This window comes from Pleurodeles waltl, chromosome 7 (genome assembly GCF_031143425.1).
Source record: "Pleurodeles waltl isolate 20211129_DDA chromosome 7, aPleWal1.hap1.20221129, whole genome shotgun sequence".
NCBI classification, from domain to species: Eukaryota; Metazoa; Chordata; class Amphibia; order Caudata; family Salamandridae; genus Pleurodeles; species Pleurodeles waltl.
In genome coordinates this window covers 910,167,654-910,186,047 of record NC_090446.1, presented here as the reverse complement: position 1 = coordinate 910,186,047, position 18,394 = coordinate 910,167,654, and the positions used below count along the sequence as shown (strand labels likewise).

At 47.1% G+C, this 18,394-nt stretch overlaps 1 protein-coding gene across 1 annotated transcript in view; it reads left to right on the top strand.

The window, feature by feature from the left end:
• Window positions 1-18,394, top strand: part of NDST1 (N-deacetylase and N-sulfotransferase 1) — a 484,786-nt gene that overhangs the window by 97,242 nt on the left and 369,150 nt on the right. Inside the window, exon 2 of the mRNA XM_069199555.1 lies at window positions 877-1,721. Within this exon, the coding sequence (XP_069055656.1) occupies window positions 1,212-1,721 (510 nt within the window). The 5' untranslated portion in view covers window positions 877-1,211. The remainder of the gene's footprint in view (window positions 1-876; window positions 1,722-18,394) is intronic.

The window sequence follows — 18,394 nt, the reverse complement described above, 5'->3', positions numbered from 1 at the left end:
CTTGAGTATCTTACTGTTGAAAAAGTCCAGAAGTTTTTTTGCAGAGGGTCTGTGAACGGATGATTGTGTTGGTGGCTGCAGTTGGGTTAGTAACCTCTTTGACGATTTTTAATATTTCTTTGCCAGAGTTGGAGCAGTATTCAAGTCTGACCATGGGGGCTTCCTTTCTGGCTGCTTTGATCTGTGTGTGATACCTTCTGAGTGTGGGTTTTTGGTGTCTCTGGTGGTGTTGTCTTGGCTGGTTCTCTATCTTCTTTCTCGACGTTTGCAATGGTGCTTGGAGTCTCTTAGGTATTTCGTGTACCAGCATGCTTGGGCGTGAGTTCTCGAATGTCTGAAATCCAATTGTTAAAGTTTGATAGATAGTTCTGTAGATCACCTGTGAGAATAGACTGGTTGAATCTGAGGGTGTGTGTCCATTTTACCTGTTATGATGTTCCAGTTGCGGCTGAGGTTGATGGTAGGTTTGGGTTTGCTGGGGTGCGGTGCGTTGATGTAGAAGTGTACGATGGAGTGGTCTCCATGTGAGTGGGTGAGGTGACTGAAGGTAATTTTGTTGCTGGCTGTGAAGACACTTTAGAATCTCTTGAGACTTCAAAACTGACAGCATGCAAACATATAAACACTTTTTATCTTCTTGACATTTGTTTGGATTAGGGTATGGTTGTAGTTCAAGCCATCAACAACCCTTCGAATAAAAGCTCAATTTTTCACGTGAGACGGAGAGTAAACGTTTCTAGCAAATTTAAAATGTATTAAATTACCAAAAATGTGTTTTGCCTTGCTTAGCTTGAAATAATTAATCTGTAGACTGCCTATTTAAACTGCACTGTAAGCAGCTTTATTAATTGTTTCCTGTTTTTTCTCTATCTACAGTTCAGAATGTTAATTGGATCTTTAACCCAGAGGCTGAGAATGCTGAACAACAAGGATGCATGACCAACTTTTAACACACATATTATCTTCTTGGATGTGCTGTGACTTGTATACTATCCTCAGGGGCACCTTGACAAATTGGCACTGGTGGTGGAGTTCTCCAAAGCGAGCGTCATGGTCTTTTTGCCACTGTATAGGACGGTGAATGGAATTGCCATGGTGACTTGAACGGGACCACTTCAGAGCGTGGGAGAAGAGACAGTCTTTGCAACGCGAGCAAAAGTCCTTGGGTCCTTGGTTGTGAAGACCAGAGGAGAAGCGTACACTAAGCAACAATGACTGTGCTTTTGAGGGTCCGCAGATATTACAGACAAGTGAGTCCTCAGTTGGTGCTGCTGCTTCTCTTTGCCTTCTGTGTCCTCAGTGTCTTTGTCTCTGCGTATTACCTGTATGGGTGGAACAGGGCACTGGAACCCTCCAGGGATGCTCAGGGACCCGACTGTGATGAACCCAAGATCACCCCATCCCGATTGCTTCCCCTGAAAACCTTGAAGGTAGTAGATACATCCCGGACCGACCCCCTAGTCCTCATCTTTGTGGAGAGCCTCTATTCCCAGCTGGGTCAAGAAATTGTTGCCATTCTTGAATCCAGCCGCTTCAAGTACCGGACTGAGATCGCTCCTGGTAAGGGTGACATGCCCACCCTCACGGACAAAGACCGTGGCCGATTTGCTCTCATCATCTACGAGAACATCCTTAAGTATGTCAACCTTGATGCCTGGAACCGTGAGTTGTTGGACAAGTACTGTGTGGAGTATGGTGTAGGAATCATTGGATTCTTCAAGGTGAGCAGAAAATGTATTAAATGTGGAAGGTTTACAATGTGTTTTATTCAATTGAAAACACAACTCTTCGATTTTTTTTTTACCAAAGTCTTAAACAGAAACACGTCCTTGAGTTCCATGAATTTACTCAAAACCTTGAAAGTTAACTCTTGGCCGTCACTATTTCGCTCTCCTTTGCTATTTTCAGACACATTCCAATTGAAAGAAGCACAGGTTACATTGTTACTTAAAGTAATGGTGGTGGTGCCTGCCATTCTAACATTGGCACCATACAAATTATGCAAGTGCATGCCCGTTTGGACCTTAGTCACCCAACTCTGTCCTAGGGATCCCACACACCCCTCTGCTAAATTGCTAACCCTCATCACACTGCTATTTCTGAAATAGCCCCAGTGAACCCCAGATCAGACCAATAACATTTCATGCAGTTTCATTACTTGTACCCACGTGTGTCTCCCCCCCCCCCTTTGGTACCTCACCCTTGCTCTGCTGCCCCTTTCTCCCTTACCGGCTGTACTGCTGTTGCCTGAACTGCACAACTCAAAGCCAAATTCTCATGGCTGCCTTAAATGTATTAATTTTGCATATTGTTTACAGAATCCGCACAACTTTTCATCTTACTAGTCAGATGTTTTGGATCTTGGTACATTGCTAATAGAGCTAAACAGTGGCTTTGAATAATAATTGTAATATGCTATCTATTTTCAATTTTTCTATCTTCGCTTGTCACACTGTTTCCCAAAGTGACTGCCACTCAGGAACTAATGATGGTGCAGTAAACTCCCTCCGCCAGACATGTAGAAAAAGAAATACGGTATCAGGATTGCACGTTGGGGATGACGTTAGTTGAATGGAGGGGAAGAGCATGTATAAGCAAGACAGGTCTGCTACAGTAGTATGTCAGCCAACTTAAGGGAGTTTCAAAGTAAACATCTTTGGCCATGGACAGGTTTAAACTTCTATCCTATAGTCTGTACAGTGCCTTGAAGTCATCAGGCGAAGCATGTCAAGCTCTGTTAGGTAGAATTTCAATTATATAGTAGTAGGTTCAAAGCGGTGCTTAATTTGAGCTGGTGGCTGCAGGTGGGGGTCTACAGGTTCTTATTTTTGAGAACTGCACTTATGTTTCCTCAAAACGCTTTGATCCAGCAAGAGAGACAAAAACAGAAGCGGATTGAAGGAGGAAGACGGAAAAACAGTGTCAAAGGGAGGAAACGGGAATGGAAAAAGACCTGCAAGAGTGAGATACAGAGGTGGTGGAGTGCCTGTTGTTGAATTATAGAGGCATGAGGTTGAATAAGAGTGTAGCCTTGGTATTCAGCACCCAACCTTCAATAAAGCAGACCAACGACTTCTGGGCAAAACTTTGGTACTGGCACATATTCTTTAACAAATTAAGTGCTGCTAAGAAAATCTTGTATCGGAACAGGTGAACATCTGGGGATGTGATAACTCCTCACACAACTAGTCGCTTCATGACTAACAGTTGCAAGTGTGACTGACGTGATCTACTTTACGGTTTATCAGAATTTTTTGTTTTAAAGACTCAAAGGTCATATATGCTGCAGACATTGTTGAAACGAGCCATTGGACTACCATGGCCTTCAGTAACTCACCCTGGGAAATGCAGGCAGCTGCCCACCCCCAAAGTGCCAAGGACTAGACTTGTAGGCAATCCTGGAACAGACAGCACAAGCAACCTCTGTTTGTCACAATAGTAAATGACATGTAAATTATATAAACCCGATTTGGCAGACTTGCTGAAACAGGTGCGAGGCCCAGGGCTCAAGTACCAGGCATGAAAGCCGCACGTGGCAAGGCACTATTACTCTTAGCGATAGCGTTGTGCTACAGTTTAATCTGTTTTTCATTTACCACTTTAAATGTACCAATTCCTTATCTGCAGTCAATTTTGTGACCCATTTTAACATTTTGTTTACTCTTGTGATACACTTCCTTCTGATATGGGTTCTCTGTATTTAACTGATTAGGAGCGGCCCGAGCTATCACCAGTGACAGATTAATTTAAGCATTCCATCCATCACCTTGTTGTTTTTGCATTTGCTGTCTTAAGTGTGCCGGGTATCTCCAGACATGGGTCCTGGGCTCCCTGTGCCACTGGAACCAAGTTATACCTGGCTGAAGAACCCAAACTAGGATGAAACCAGTCCTAGGTTGCTTGTGTTCCAGTTCAGGGAGGGTCTGGCCTGGCAATTCGGGCTGGACTGCTCCCAAGAGGAGCAGGTTCAAGACCGATTTGCGTATGGCTGGTTCCAAACTGAGGTGGCATGGTGGGCAATAGGAATTCCACATCCCTGTAATCCCAACAGAGTTTGGATATATCTTGATCCCTCCCAGATTCAGTTAACACTCAGGAGTCACAATTTAGGTTAAATGTCTACTTCAGGGCTGACCCAGCATCCCAGCCAACTGTGAGCCGATTTCTTGCCAATAGTGATGGCTCACCAGACAACTCCAGACTACATAAACCAGTCCCCCACCTTGAGAAACAGAGAGAACGTCTGATAACCATTTCCTCAACCAACTGATGCACAGTGGCCTGTGCCTCATTGAAGTTAAATAGCTGCACATATACAAAATTTCCCTGTCTGCATTCTGGCCTCTGTTGGGTCTCATTCTCTAACGGGCCAATCTTGCATTCCTATATGATCTGCAGATCGGCCAGGTGCCTTTTTTGTAAGAGATTCTTAAACCCATGGGGGCCCGTGGTCATTTAGGGGCTCCATGGTTATTTTGGCCACAAGGGAGATAATCTCCAGGATTAATTTTACCTCTCCTCGCTGCTAATCTAGTTTGTGCCACAGCTGTAGGTATCTCAAGAATTGGGAGCAATGATGCTGGTGTTTCTCAGAGAGCATCTCAAATGATTTTATATTGCCAGCAAACACAGGTCTCATTTTAGAAATGCCAATGAGTTCTCAACTGCCAAATCCCTTTAATATTGTCACCTGCTTTAGCGATGTGCCCTGCACAATGGTGCCATGCTTGTTGCTTTCCTGTGAAATCCCATCCATCTTAAAGCCTTAAACCTGCAAAGTAGGACAGCCTAGATAGGTCCTGAAAGAGACTCAGCGGACTGGGAACTGTAGTTTTTTAACTTTTTTTAATTTTTTTTAAATTTTTTAATACAGTGCAGTCTCCTCATATAGTTTTATTTTGCTTGAATCGCCCCTGGCTATGAAGAGTCACAAGTGAATCATTTATAACTGGTAGTGGCTCAGTATTGCAGCCGGATGTCGGCCGTATCAAGAATGCCCTTGTATATGGACTGATGGCATTTTTCGCATGATTCATGGTGATTTCCGCTTCCATATGAAATTGTGAGACATGAGCCTAGGTTTTTCAGACTCAATCTGGAGCACCTTCTGGACAACATATGAGTCTGGGAATGGTTACGATATTGGATTACGATACGACAATGAGTATTAACTCATGGAGGGGTATTCCAAGACTGAGAGACCTTCCTTAGGTTTTCTGTAAGAGAGGGCCAAGTTAGGCTCCTAGCTTGGCCCCAAATCTGAGAACATATGCACTCCTAAGTACTTATAGCTATGGGTTAATAATCTCAACCGTGAGGCACACCCCACAGGAGGGGTCAGCTTCTCACCAGAAGGATGTCAGGCGTAACCCAATTTATCAACAACCCCTGTGCATTTCCTTAAAGTTCCAGGATCTCAGGCAGCATTCCCCATTGGGTGTGGCGGTGGAAGAGCAAGCAGCGTGTTGACTGACTATAACTATGCCTGGCTTCTCTCGCTCTCCTAGATTTCCCACAAATCCAGATCACCAGTGGCTCAATTGCCAGCGGAAAACCCTGCCAGAGCATCTCTCAATGGGGAACAGAGCTGATAGAAACCTATGTACCCTTTTTTTGCCCAGGGCTCCCGGAAAATGAGACCCCCCCCAAAGGCAGGTCCAAAAGATCCTCTCTAATATTTACCATAGAAAGTCCCATCTCAGTTAATCTGAAATCTTCTGATGAATACTGTGAACTGTGAGGATTCTTCACTTTGTGCATATCCCAGATGCCAGACTGGATCGTGAGCTTTTTCTCTGCATTGCTTCTGCATGTCAGCAGGTGGCTTAGTGCGGTTCATCACCTTTGACTGGTTCTGGAAGTGGTGTCTGAGCCGCATATATGTGCTATTCCTGTGCTCTCATGTCAATTCCTTTTTTTTACACCTCATCAGATGTGATCCGGAGCTCACACTAAAACTTTTACTTTGTCTCTGACAAAGTTTTTGTTCTAAAATTCTTGTTACAGTGATTTAAACGTTGTAGGGACTGTTACAAACAAACATCTGTGACTGACCCCCCCCCCCCCACAGGTTATGTCATTGTCTAGGGTTGTAGCATCAGTCCAAGATCTGAGATTACTGAGTGCAGATGAACCCTCAGGCTAGAGCACAAAGCCAAACTATGTCTCTGAACACCAGAGAAAGATGCCTAAAATCCTCCTTTCATTTTAAATCCCAATTAAGTTAAAGTTCAAGAAGAAACGCAGGAAGGCTAAGTATGATTCTTCTTTGTGCCACCAATCCTAACTCAGAGAAGTCACAGGGACCTCAAGGTGACTCCTGCCCTCTGTCTGAGGAACCTGTTCCACAACTGGTCTCAATGAAACCAGAGTTTCTGAGTCCGTCAGTGACGCTGGAATTGACAGATTTTAAAGAAGCCAAGGTACATATCTGCTTCACGCTTCAGACTTCCTTTTAAAATGCCTTTAGACCCACGGTTTAGAAGAGGCCCCCACTCATGTTATCATTGGCGGATCCATCCGCGGCACCGTCTGCTCTGTGGGGGTCTGTCCCGACTCCAGGGCCAACGTCCATTCAGACTATGAACCGCACTCCTCAACCCACGCCAGTTTCTGCCTCTCCCCACTATCTCCAACTGGCCTTATTGTTTGTCCCACTCCAAGACAAATCCACCTCCAGTGAAGTCTCATCCTATACATGTTCCGACAGAGCCACACCAACCTGTTTTTGATTCAAACACATTTTTACCACTGCCCAGGAGTCTCTCACAAGCAGTTAGAAGTCTTTTAGGCTCTGATTCCAAACATAATCCAGGTGATAACAAATGAACAGGATGGTGCATCCCACTGCCATGATGGCAATAACCTTGTTATGCTCCTAACTGAGGCAAGTGGCTTGGCAGCTGACATAGGGTTGAGATCTTACTCCTCCATCTCAATCCCACAGCCTCTTAACAGAAGAATTATCCTCTTTTGCCGTAATCAACCCGCATACAACCATAATTCTTGACTTGCAGCTACCATTTATTGTGGTTACAGCTAACCTACTAGCTCAGTGGTTCCCAACCTCTTGACTTCTGGGGACCCCCACTTTATCAATACTGGAACCGAGGGACCACCACTAAATCATTATTGGAATCCCAGGATCCCCCCACGGAGTCATTTCTGAAAGCTAGGGACCCAATCTGTTAATATTATTTAATTTTCTCAGCAGTCAGGGACCCCGTGAGGAGGCTTCGCCTACCCCCAGGGGTCCCCGGGCCACAGGTTGGGAATCACTGTAGTAGCTGATCCTCTACAGTCCTCGCCGATCTCCAGAGTCACTCTTTCCTTTCAATGAGACTTTGACTGACACACCCATGGGCACTTGGATCAAACCTTGCTCTTGCTCATGGTAAATAGACAAGTGGCTAGACACCATAAACCTACCACACTAGATCCCACCTTCCTCTTGCAGCATCCCATGCCTGAGAGCCTTGTGGTCCAGTACTCTACAAATAGATTAAACCAGAACTCATTCCATACAGCTCCTGACAGGGAGTCGAAACATGAAAACAATTGGGGAACCAGTCTGACCTTCTGTTCAGTCAGTGGCTGCTACCTGCTTAGAAGATATTTGGATTCACTGGGACATGGTTAGTGAAATCTTGCAAAGCCCCTGATGAATTTCACTCTTAGTGCATATCATTTAGGCTGGTCAAGGATTCAAAATAAGTCATCCACTCTAGGCTGGACACTACTGGCTGATTATGAAGAGCAATCAGTACCAGTGTGGTGCTTCTGCATCACACTTGGATGAGATCTACAGGTTTTTCAGGTGACTTGCAAGCAGCATTAATGGATATTCTGCTTGATGACATCTTGCTCTTCAGAGACAAAGCAGACTCTGCACTGGAGCGCTTCACAGAAAACAGGGCTGCAGCACACTTCCTCAGTCTTATGACCCCTGTACAGCAATAGTTCCAGCAATTTCACCTCTTTTGAGGCTTTAGAAGGGGTTTGGTACAGAGGCAACGCTAAGGCTCTCCACCCCAGCAACACCCTCATCCCCCTCTGAGTTCTTTGGAGAAAAAGGGTGGGGCTCCAGCCAACAGCATCTAGGCCTTGAGGGGCAGTGCACTATGCTTCAGCTGCAGTAGCTCGGCCTTGGCAGCACACAGCCACACTGTTGGAGGCAGGATAAGTTATGACCTCCACAGGTGGCAGACCATTACGTCAGAGTCATAGGGGCTCCAAAAAGTTCATCTATAATATGCCATGCTCTTCGTGTCTGACCCGCTTCATATCCTATCCACATCAGTGCAGCTTTCAGAAGACGATTGATCCATTCTGTGGCAAGAAGTCCGGGCTCTTTTGGACAAAGGAGCCATAGAAAAATGTTCTGCTGTTACTTGGTGCCGAAGAACAGAGGCCCTCATTCTATTTTAGATCGTTGCCCTCTCAGCTTCCTCCTGAAAAAGGACAAATTCAAAATTTTAACATTGGCCCAGTTTCTATCTTCTCTGGATCCAGGTGAGTGGATGGTAGCTCTGGACATGCAGGACTCCTATTTTCATATTACTGTTATGCAGTCCTCCAGGCGTTACCTGTGGTTCAAGGTGAAACAAAAGCATTTTCAGTTTTCTGTGCTCTTCTATGGCCTCACCAGTGCCCCATAGGCATTCCCAAAAGTGATGGTGGTAGCTGCTTACCTTCGTTGGTTGGGATTACCAGCCTTCCTTGAAGAATGCACGTGTGTGCACGCTTGCCTCAGTCAGTCTTGAACCACCTGCGGGCGACAACAGACTGCTTAACATTTTTGCGATTCTCAATCAACATGCTGGAGTTGCACTGGACTCAGAAGATCCTGTTTAGCATAGCTGTTCTAGATATGGTGCAGTTTTGAGACTTCTCTTCAGTTCAGCTAGTCCAGGACATTTGGGCTTTGATAATGTTTCAGCCTCTGTGCAGGGTCTCAGTGAGGGTGGCCGTGTGATTTCTTGGCCTCCTGCAACTTGGTAGTGGACTACACCTTATGGCACAATCAGGCTCTGCAATGGGATCTGGAGTTACTTTGGGCTCAGCGCCTAGGGAACCTTTAGGATTCCTTGCTGATTTCGTAGGAGACTGCTAATGACCTACAATGATGGCTGCCTGACTGCTGTTGGGCCAAAGGCAGATTCCTCTCCAAACCCTACCCAGCACTAACAGTGGTGACTGATGCATCACACTGGTTTGGAGAGGTGGAGATCAGAGCTTTGGTCTCCAGCAGGAACCATGCTCCACAACAACCCGCTGGAGCTGTGAGCTAGATGCTTGGCTTTGAAGGCCTTCCTTCTCACCTTCAAATGTATGCTGGTGCAGCGGCTCATGGATGGTACCCCCTTCTTGTGCCACTGCAACAAGCAGGGCAGAGTGGGGTCTTCAGAATTCTCAATGATTGTGAACCGCTTTTTGAGATCTTTGCATACCAGGGCAAACAAACTCAGCTGGCGATGCCTACAGGGCACAAATGGCATTTACAACTTGAAGTGGTGCAGGGAATCTACTAGAGGGTGTACTCTGGCTTCATCTCTTACCACTGCCTAGAACAAGCAGTGCCAATGGTTTTGCATGGTGAGTTCCCAAGAAAGCTCTCTCTGTTATTCCGCCTGGAATGGAGCTTGTGGCTTCTCTTTGCCTTCTTGCCTAGAGTTCTGAAGATAATCAGGTCTGAGCATGCCCAAGCATTTCTAGTGGTTCTGGATTGGGCTGGGAGAGTGTGGTACCTGGAATTTCTGGGCATGATCATCTGTCCCATTTCTGTTGCAGCAAGAGGGTAAGGTATTGTATCTAGGCCTGCACAACATACCCCTTCAGGCATGGACATTGAACGGCAACAGTTGACAGCTTTTGAGCTCCCTCCTAAAGTTGTGGATGTCTTTCTAGCAGCCAGGTGCTCATTTAGAAAATTTGTTTAAGTTGGTCCGTGAACTCAAATGTGTAGCCTGGTGTATTCATCCCACACTCATTACAGGTGTAGTTGTTGGATGTTCTGCTTTTCGTGCTGTCTATAGACAGCCCAGCAAGGGCTTGCCGTAGGCACTGTTAGAGGTAATTTGGCGTTTTGCGCTTGACAGACCAACCGTCCTTGTTTAATTCGCCTGTAGTGATGCCCTTATTGAAGGTCTAGTTCATACATTTCCACCAAAATGTTTTTGTGATACCACAGTTCCTTATGTGTACCACTTTTGAGCCTGTGCACAGTTGTCCTTGGCATCTCTTGACTCTCAAAACGATCTTTCTGACTGCTATTACTTCAGCCCATCACATGAGTGAACTTCACTCAAGAACTCACCACCTTTCTGGGCAAACTGGGGTTGCGGACCAACGCAGCATTCCTGCTAAAAGTGATGGCTCCTTTTCATGTTGGATAATCCATCACTCTTTCAGCGTTCTTTACTCCACCTCACAACTCGAAAGATAAGGAGAGACATCATCTTATGGACTCCAAAAAGAGCTTTGAGCTTTTACTTCAGTAGTACCAAGGAACATGGAGTAGACTATCAGCTGTTCACATGGTGCTTTGGGGACAAGAAGGGTATGACAGTGCAAAAAAGGCTGTGTGGAGGTGACTAGTCCTCTGTATTAAATACTGCTACTCACTGGCCAAAATGCAGCCACCGGAGGATATGAGGGCTCATTCGAGCAGAGCCAAAGCTGCTACCTCTGTGTTTGCATGCATAGTGCCTGTTCAGGACACCTGTAAGGCTGCGACGTGGACATCTATCCACACATTGATGTAGCACTACTGTAGGAAGTTGCCTCTGTATGTGCTATTTCAAAGTAAGGAATAGCATGCACAGAGTCCAAGGGTTCCCCTTAGAGGTAAGATAGTGGCAAAAAGAGATAATACTAATGCTCTATTTTGTGGTAGTGTGGTCGATCAGTAGGCTTATCAAAGGAGTAGTGTTAAGCATTTGTTGTACATACACACAGGCAATAAATGAGGAACACACACTCAGAGACAAATCTAGCCAATAGGTTTTGTTATAGAAAAATATATTTTCTTAATTTATTTTAAGAACCACAGGTTCAAATTCTACATGTAATATCTCATTTGAAAGGTATTGCAGGTAAGTACATTAGGAACTTTGAATCATTACATTAGCATGTATACTTTTTACATAAAACACAATAAGCTGTTTTAAAAGTGGACACTGCAATTTTCACAGTTCCTGGGGGAGGTAAAGTATTGTTAGGTTTCACAGGTAAGTAAGTCACTTACAGGTTTCAGTTCTTGGTCCAAGGTAGCCCACCGTTGGGGGTTCAGAGCAACCCCAAAGTTATCACACCAGCAGCTCAGGGCCGGTCAGGTGCAAAGGTCAAAGAGGTGCCCAAAACACTTAGGCTTCAATGGAGAGAAGGGGGTGCCCCGGTTCCAGTCTGCCAGCAGGTAAGTACCCGCGTCTTCGGAGGGCAGACCAGGGGGGTTTTGTAGGGCACCGGGGGACACACGAGTCAGCACAAAAAGTACACCCTCAGCAGCGCGGGGCGGCCGGGTGCAGTGTGTAAACACGTGTTGGGTTTCCAATAGTTTCCTATGGGAGACCAAGGGGTCTCTTCAGCGATGCAGGCAGGCAAGGGGGGGGCTCCTCGGGGTAGCCACCACCTGGGCAAGGGAGAGGGCCTCCTGGGGGTCACTTCTGCACAGGAGTTCCGTTCCTTCAGGTGCTGGGGGCTGCGGGTGCAGGGTCTTTTCCAGCCGTCGGGAAATGGAGTTCAGGCAGTCGCGGTCAGGGGGAGCCTCGGGATTCCCTCTGCAGGCGTCGCTGTGGGGGCTCAGGGGGGACAACTTTGGTTACTCACAGTCTTGGAGTCGCCGGAGGGTCCTCCCTGAGGTGTTGGTTCTCCACCAGTCGAGTCGGGGTCGCCGGGTGCAGTGTTGCAAGTCTCACGCTTCTTGCGGGGGGTTGCAGGGGTCTTTAAATCTGCTCCTTTGAAACAAAGTTGCAGTTCTTTTGGAGCAGTGCCGCTGTCCTCAGGAGTTTCTTGTCTTTCTTGAAGCAGGGCAGTCCTCAGAGGATTCAGAGGTCGCTGGTCCCTTGGAAAGCGTCGCTGGAGCAGGTTTCTTTGGAAGGCAGGAGACAGGCCGGTAAGTCTGGGGCCAAAGCAGTTGGTGTCTTCTGTTCTTCCTCCGCAGGGGTTTTTCAGCTCAGCAGTCTTCTTCTTGTAGTTTCAGGAATCTAAATTCTTAGGTTCAGGGAAGCCCTTAAATACTAATTTTAAGGGCGTGTTTAGGTCTGGGGGGTTAGTAGCCAATGGCTACTAGCCCTGAGGGTGAGTACACCCTCTTTGTGCCTCCTCCCAAGGGGAGGGGGTCACATCCCTAATCCTATTGGGGGAATCCTCCATCTGCAAGATGGAGGATTTCTAAAAGTTAGTCACTTCAGCTCAGGACACCTTAGGGGCTGTCCTGACTGGTCAGTGACTCCTCCTTGTTTTTCTCATTATTTTCTCCGGCCTTGCCGCCAAAAGTGGGGGCCGTGGCCGGAGGGGGCGGGCAACTCCACTAGCTGGAGTGTCCTGCGGTGCTGGCACAAAGGGGTGAGCCTTTGAGGCTCACCGCCAGGTGTGATAGCTCCTGCCTGGGGGAGGTGTTAGCATCTCCCCCCAGTGCAGGCTTTGTTACTGGCCTCAGAGTGACAAAGGCACTCTCCCCATGGGGCCAGCAACATGTCTCGGTTGTGGCAGGCTGCTGGAACCAGTCAGCCTACACAGATAGTCGGTTAAGGTTTCAGGGGGCACCTCTAAGGTGCCCTCTGTGGTGTATTTTACAATAAAATGTACACTGGCATCAGTGTGCATTTATTGTGCTGAGAAGTTTGATACCAAACTTCCCAGTTTTCAGTGTAGCCATTATGGTGCTGTGGAGTTCGTGTTTGGCAGACTCCCAGACCATATACTCTTATGGCTACCCTGCACTTACAATGTCTAAGGTTTTGCTTAGACACTGTAGGGGCATAGTGCTCGTGCACTTATGCCCTCACCTATGATATAGTGCACCCTGCCTTAGGGCTGTAAGGCCTGCTAGAGGGGTGACCTATCTATACTTGCATAGGCAGTGAGGCTGGCATGGCACCCTGAGGGGAGTGCCATGTCGACTTACTCATTTTGTTCTCACCAGCACACACAAGCTGGCAAGCAGTGTGTCTGTGCTGAGTGAGGGGTCTCCAGGGTGGCATAAGACATGCTGCAGCCCTTCGAGACCTTCCCTGGCATCAGGGCCCTTGGTACCAGGGGTACCATTTACAAGGGACTTATCTGGATGCCAGGGTGTGCCAATTGTGGATACAAAAGTACAGGTTAGGGAAAGAACACTGGTGCTGGGGCCTGGTTAGCAGGCCTCCGCACACTTTCAATTCAAAACATAGCATCAGCAAAGGCAAAAAGTCAGGGGGTAACCATGCCAAGGAGGCATTTCCTTACACAACCCCCCCCAAACGAAAGAGGATGAGACTAACCTTTCCCAAGAGAGTCTTCATTTTCTAAGTGGAAGAACCTGGAAAGGCCATCTGCATTGGCATGGGCAGTCCCAGGTCTGTGTTCCACTATAAAGTCCATTCCCTGTAGGGAGATGGACCACCTCAACAGTTTTGGGTTTTCACCTTTCATTTGCATCAGCCATCTGAGAGGTCTGTGGTCAGTTTGAACTAGGAAGTGAGTACCAAAGAGGTATGGTCTCAGCTTCTTCAGGGACCAAACCACAGCAAAGGCCTCCCTCTCCATGGCACTCCAACGCTGCTCCCTGGGGAGTAACCTCCTGCTAATGAAAGCAACAGGCTGGTCAAGGCCATCATCATTTGTTTGGGACAAAACTGCCCCTATCCCATGTTCAGAGGCATCTGTTTGCACAATGAATTGCTTAGAGTAATCTGGAGCTTTTAGAACTGGTGCTGTGCACATAGCTTGCTTCAGGGTGTCAAAGGCCTGTTGGCATTCTACAGTCCAGTTTACCTTCTTGGGCATTTTCTTGGAGGTGAGTTCTGTGAGGGCTGTCACAATGGATCCATATCCCTTCACAAACCTCCTATAGTACCCAGTCAAGCCAAGGAATGCCCTGACTTGAGTCTGGGTTTTTGGAGCTGCCCAGTCCAGAATAGTCTGGATCTTAGGCTGGAGTGGCTGAACTTGCCCTCCACCTACAAGGTGTCCCAAGTAAACCACAGTTCCCTGCCCTATCTGGCATTTGGATGCCTTGATAGAGAGGCCTGCTGATTGCAGAGCCTTCAAAACCTTCTTCAGGTGGACCAGGTGATCCTGCCAGTTGGAGCTAAAGACAGCAATATCATCAAGATAAGCTGCACTAAAGGACTCGAAGCCAGCAAGGACTTGATTCACCAACCTTTGGAAGGTGGCAGGGGCATTCTTTAAACCAAAGGGCAAAACAGTAAACTGATAATGCCCATCAGGTGTGGAGAATGCTGTTTTCTCTTTTGATCCAGGTGCCATTTTGATTTGCCAGTACCCTGCTGTTAAGTCAAAGGTACTTAAGAATTTGGCAGCACCTAATTTGTCAATCAGCTCGCCAGCTCTAGGAATGGGATGGGTATCTGTCTTGGTGACAGAATTAAGACCTCTGTAGTCCACACAAAACCTCATCTCTCTCTTTCCATCTTTGGTGTGAGGTTTGGGGACTAAGACCACTGGGCTGGCCCAGGGGCTGTCAGAGTGCTCAATTACTCCCAATTCCAGCATCTTGTGGACTTCCACCTTGATGCTTTCCTTAACTTGGTCAGACTGTCTGAATATTTTGTTTTTGACAGGCATGCTGTCTCCTGTGTCCACATCATGGGTACACAGGTGTGTCTGACCAGGGGTTAGGGAAAGAGTTCAGCAAACTGTTGTAGGACCTTCCTACAGTCAGATTGCTGTTTGCTAGAGAGGGTGTCTGAATAGATCACTCCATCCACTGAGCCATCTTTTGGGTCTGATGAGAGGAGATCAGGGAGAGGCTCACTCTCAGCTTCCTGGTCCTCATCTGTTACCATCAACAGATTTACATCAGCCCTGTCATGGAAGAGCTTAAGGCGGTTCACATGGATCACCCTCTTGGGGCTCCTGCTAGTGCCCAGGTCTACCAAGTAGGTGACCTGACTCTTCCTCTCTAGTAATGGGTAAGGGCCACTCCATTTGTCCTGAAGTGCCCTGGGAGCCACAGGCTCCAGAACCCAGACTTTCTGCCCTGGTTGAAATTCAACCAGTGCAGCCTTTTGGTCATACCAAAACTTCTGGAGTTGTTGGCTGGCCTCAAGGTTTTTACTTGCCTTTTCCATGTACTCCGCCATTCTGGAGCGAAGGCCAAGTACATAGTCCACTATGTCTTGTTTAGGCTCATGAAGAGGTCTCTCCCAGCCTTCTTTAACAAGAGCAAGTGGTGGCCAAACAGAAGTTCAAAGGGTGAGAACCCTACTCCCTTCTGAGGCACCTCTCTAAGAGAAAAGCAGACATGGCAGGAGGACATCCCATCTCCTTTTGAGTTTTTCTGGGAGCCCCATGATCATGCCCTTTAATGTCTTGTTGAATCTCTCAACAAGGCCATTAGTTTGTGGATGATATGGTGTAGTGAATTTATAAGTCACTCCACACTCATTCCACATGTGTTTTAGGTATGCTGACATGAAGTTGGTACCTCTGTCAGACACCACCTCCTTAGGCAAGCCCACTCTGGTAAAGATACCAATGAGGGCCTTGGCTACTGCAGGGGCAGTAGTTGACCTAAGGGGAATAGCTTCAGGATACCTAGTAGCATGATCCACTACTACTAGGATGTACATATTTCCTGAGGCTGTGGGAGGTTCAAGTGGACCCACTATGTCCACTCCCACTCTTTCAAAGGGGACCCCCACCACTGGAAGTGGAATGAGGGGGGCCTTTGGATGTCCACCTGTCTTACCACTGGCTTGACAGGTGGGACAGGAGATGCAAAACTCCTTAACCTTCTGGGACATGTTGGGCCAGTAGAAGTGGTTGACTAACCTCTCCTACGTCTTGGTTTGTCCCAAATGCCCAGCAAGGGGAATATCATGGGCTAAGGTCAGAATAAACTCTCTGAAACCCTGAGGCACTACCACTCTCCTTGTGGCACCAGGTTTGGGATCTCTTGCCTCGGTGTACAGGAGTCCACCTTCCCAATAGACCCTATGTGTTCCATTTTTCTTGCCTTTGGACTCATCAGCAGCTTGCTGCCTAAGGCCTTCAAGAGAGGGACAGGTTTCTTGCCCCTTACACAACTCTTCCCTTGAGGGTCCCCCTGGGCCTAAGAGCTCAACCTGATAAGGTTCCAACTCCATAGGCTCAGTTCCCTCAGAGGGCAGAACTTCTTCCTGAGAAGAGAGGTTCTCTTTTTCTTGTTGTGTTGCAGCTGGTTTCCCAGCTGACTTTCCTTTCCTCTTGGTAGGCTGGGCCCTTTTTCCAGACTCCAGCTCTACTTTTTCACCCTGTGCCTTGCACTGTGCCCTTGTCTTGACACACACCAGTTCAGGGATACCCAGCATGGCTGCATGGGTTTTCAGTTCTACCTCAGCCCATGCTGAGGACTCCAGGTCATTTCCAAGCAAACAGTCTACTGGGATATTTGAGGAGACCACCACCTGTTTCAGGCCATTGACCCCTCCCCACTCTAAAGTTACCATTGCCATGGGATGTACTTTAGTTTGATTGTCAGCATTGGTGATTGGGTAGGTTTTTCCAGTCAGGTATTGGCCAGGGGAAACCAGTTTCTCTGTCACCATAGTGACACTGGCACCTGTATCCCTCAGGCCCTCTACACTTGTCCCATTAATTAAGAGCTGCTGCCTGTATTTTTGCATGTTAGGGGGCCAGGCAGCCAGTGTGGCTAAATCCACCCCACCCTCAGAGACTAATGTAGCTTCAGTGTGACACCTGATTTGCTCTGGGCACACTGTTGATCCTACTTGGAGACTAGCCATTCCAGTGTTAGCTGGAGTGGAGTTTGAAGTGGTATTTTTCTTGGGACAGGCCTGGTCTCCAGTTTGGTGTCCAGACTGACTACAGCTACGACACCAGGCCTTTTTGGGATCAAAGTTTTTACCCTTCTACCCAGAATTGTTTTGTGAAGAGGCTCTGGGCCCACCCTCCTGTGCAGGTTTTTGGGGGCCTGTAGAAGACTCTTTACTATTTTTGTTTTTGGCTGTCTCACCACCTTTACCCTGGGGAGGTTTTGTGACCCCTTTCTTTTGGTCACCCCCTGTGGAAGTTTTGGACACCCTAGTCTTGACCCAATGGTCCGCCTTCTTTCCCAATTCTTGGGGCGAAATTGTTCCTAGGTCCACCAGATGCTGATGCAGTTTATCATTGAAACAATTACTTAACAGGTGTTCTTTCACAAATAAATTGTACAGCCCATCATAATCACTTACACCACTGCCTTGAATCCAACCATCTAGTGTTTTTACTGAGTAGTCTACAAAGTCAACCCAGGTCTGGCTCGAGGATTTTTGAGCCCCCCTGAATCTAATCCTATACTCCTCAGTGGAGAATCCAAAGCCCTCAATCAGGGTACCCTTCATGAGGTCATAAGATTCTGCATCTTTTCCAGAGAGTGTGAGGAGTCTATCCCTACACTTTCCTGTGAACATTTCCCAAAGGAGAGCACCCCAGTGAGTTTTGTTCACTTTTCTGGTTACACAAGCCCTCTCAAAAGCTGTGAACCATTTGGTGATGTCATCACCATCTTCATATTTAGTTACAATCCCTTTAGGGATTTTCAACATGTCAGGAGAATCTCTGACCCTATTTATGTTGCTGCCACCATTGATGGGTCCTAGGCCCATCTCTTGTCTTTCCCTTTCTATGGCTAGGATCTGTCTTTCCAAAGCCAATCTTTTGGTCATCCTGGCTAACTGGATGTCCTCTTCACTGGGGTTATCCTCAGTGATTTCAGAGAGGTTGGTCCCTCCTGTGAGGGAACCAGCATCTCTGACTATTATTTTTGGAGTCAGGGCTTGAGAGGCCCTTTTCTCCCTAGATAGGACTGGTGGGGGGGAATCACCCTCCAAGTCACTATCCTCATCCTCTGTGTTGCCATCCTCAGAGGGGTTGGCTCTTTCAAACTCTGCCAACAGCTCCTGGAGCTGTAGTTTGGAAGATCTGGATCCCATTGCTATTTTCTTTAGTTTACAGAGTGACCTTAGCTCTCTCATCTGAAGATGGAGGTAAGGTGTGGTGTCGAGTTCCACCACATTCACATCTGTGCTAGACATTATGCTTCTAAAAGTTGGAATACTTTTTAAGAATCTAAAGACTAGTTCTAGAATCTAATTCAAACTTTTACCAAACTTTTAAACTCTAAAAGAAATGCTAACAGGGACTAACACAAGGCCCTAGCAGGACTTTAAAGAATTTAGAAAAATTT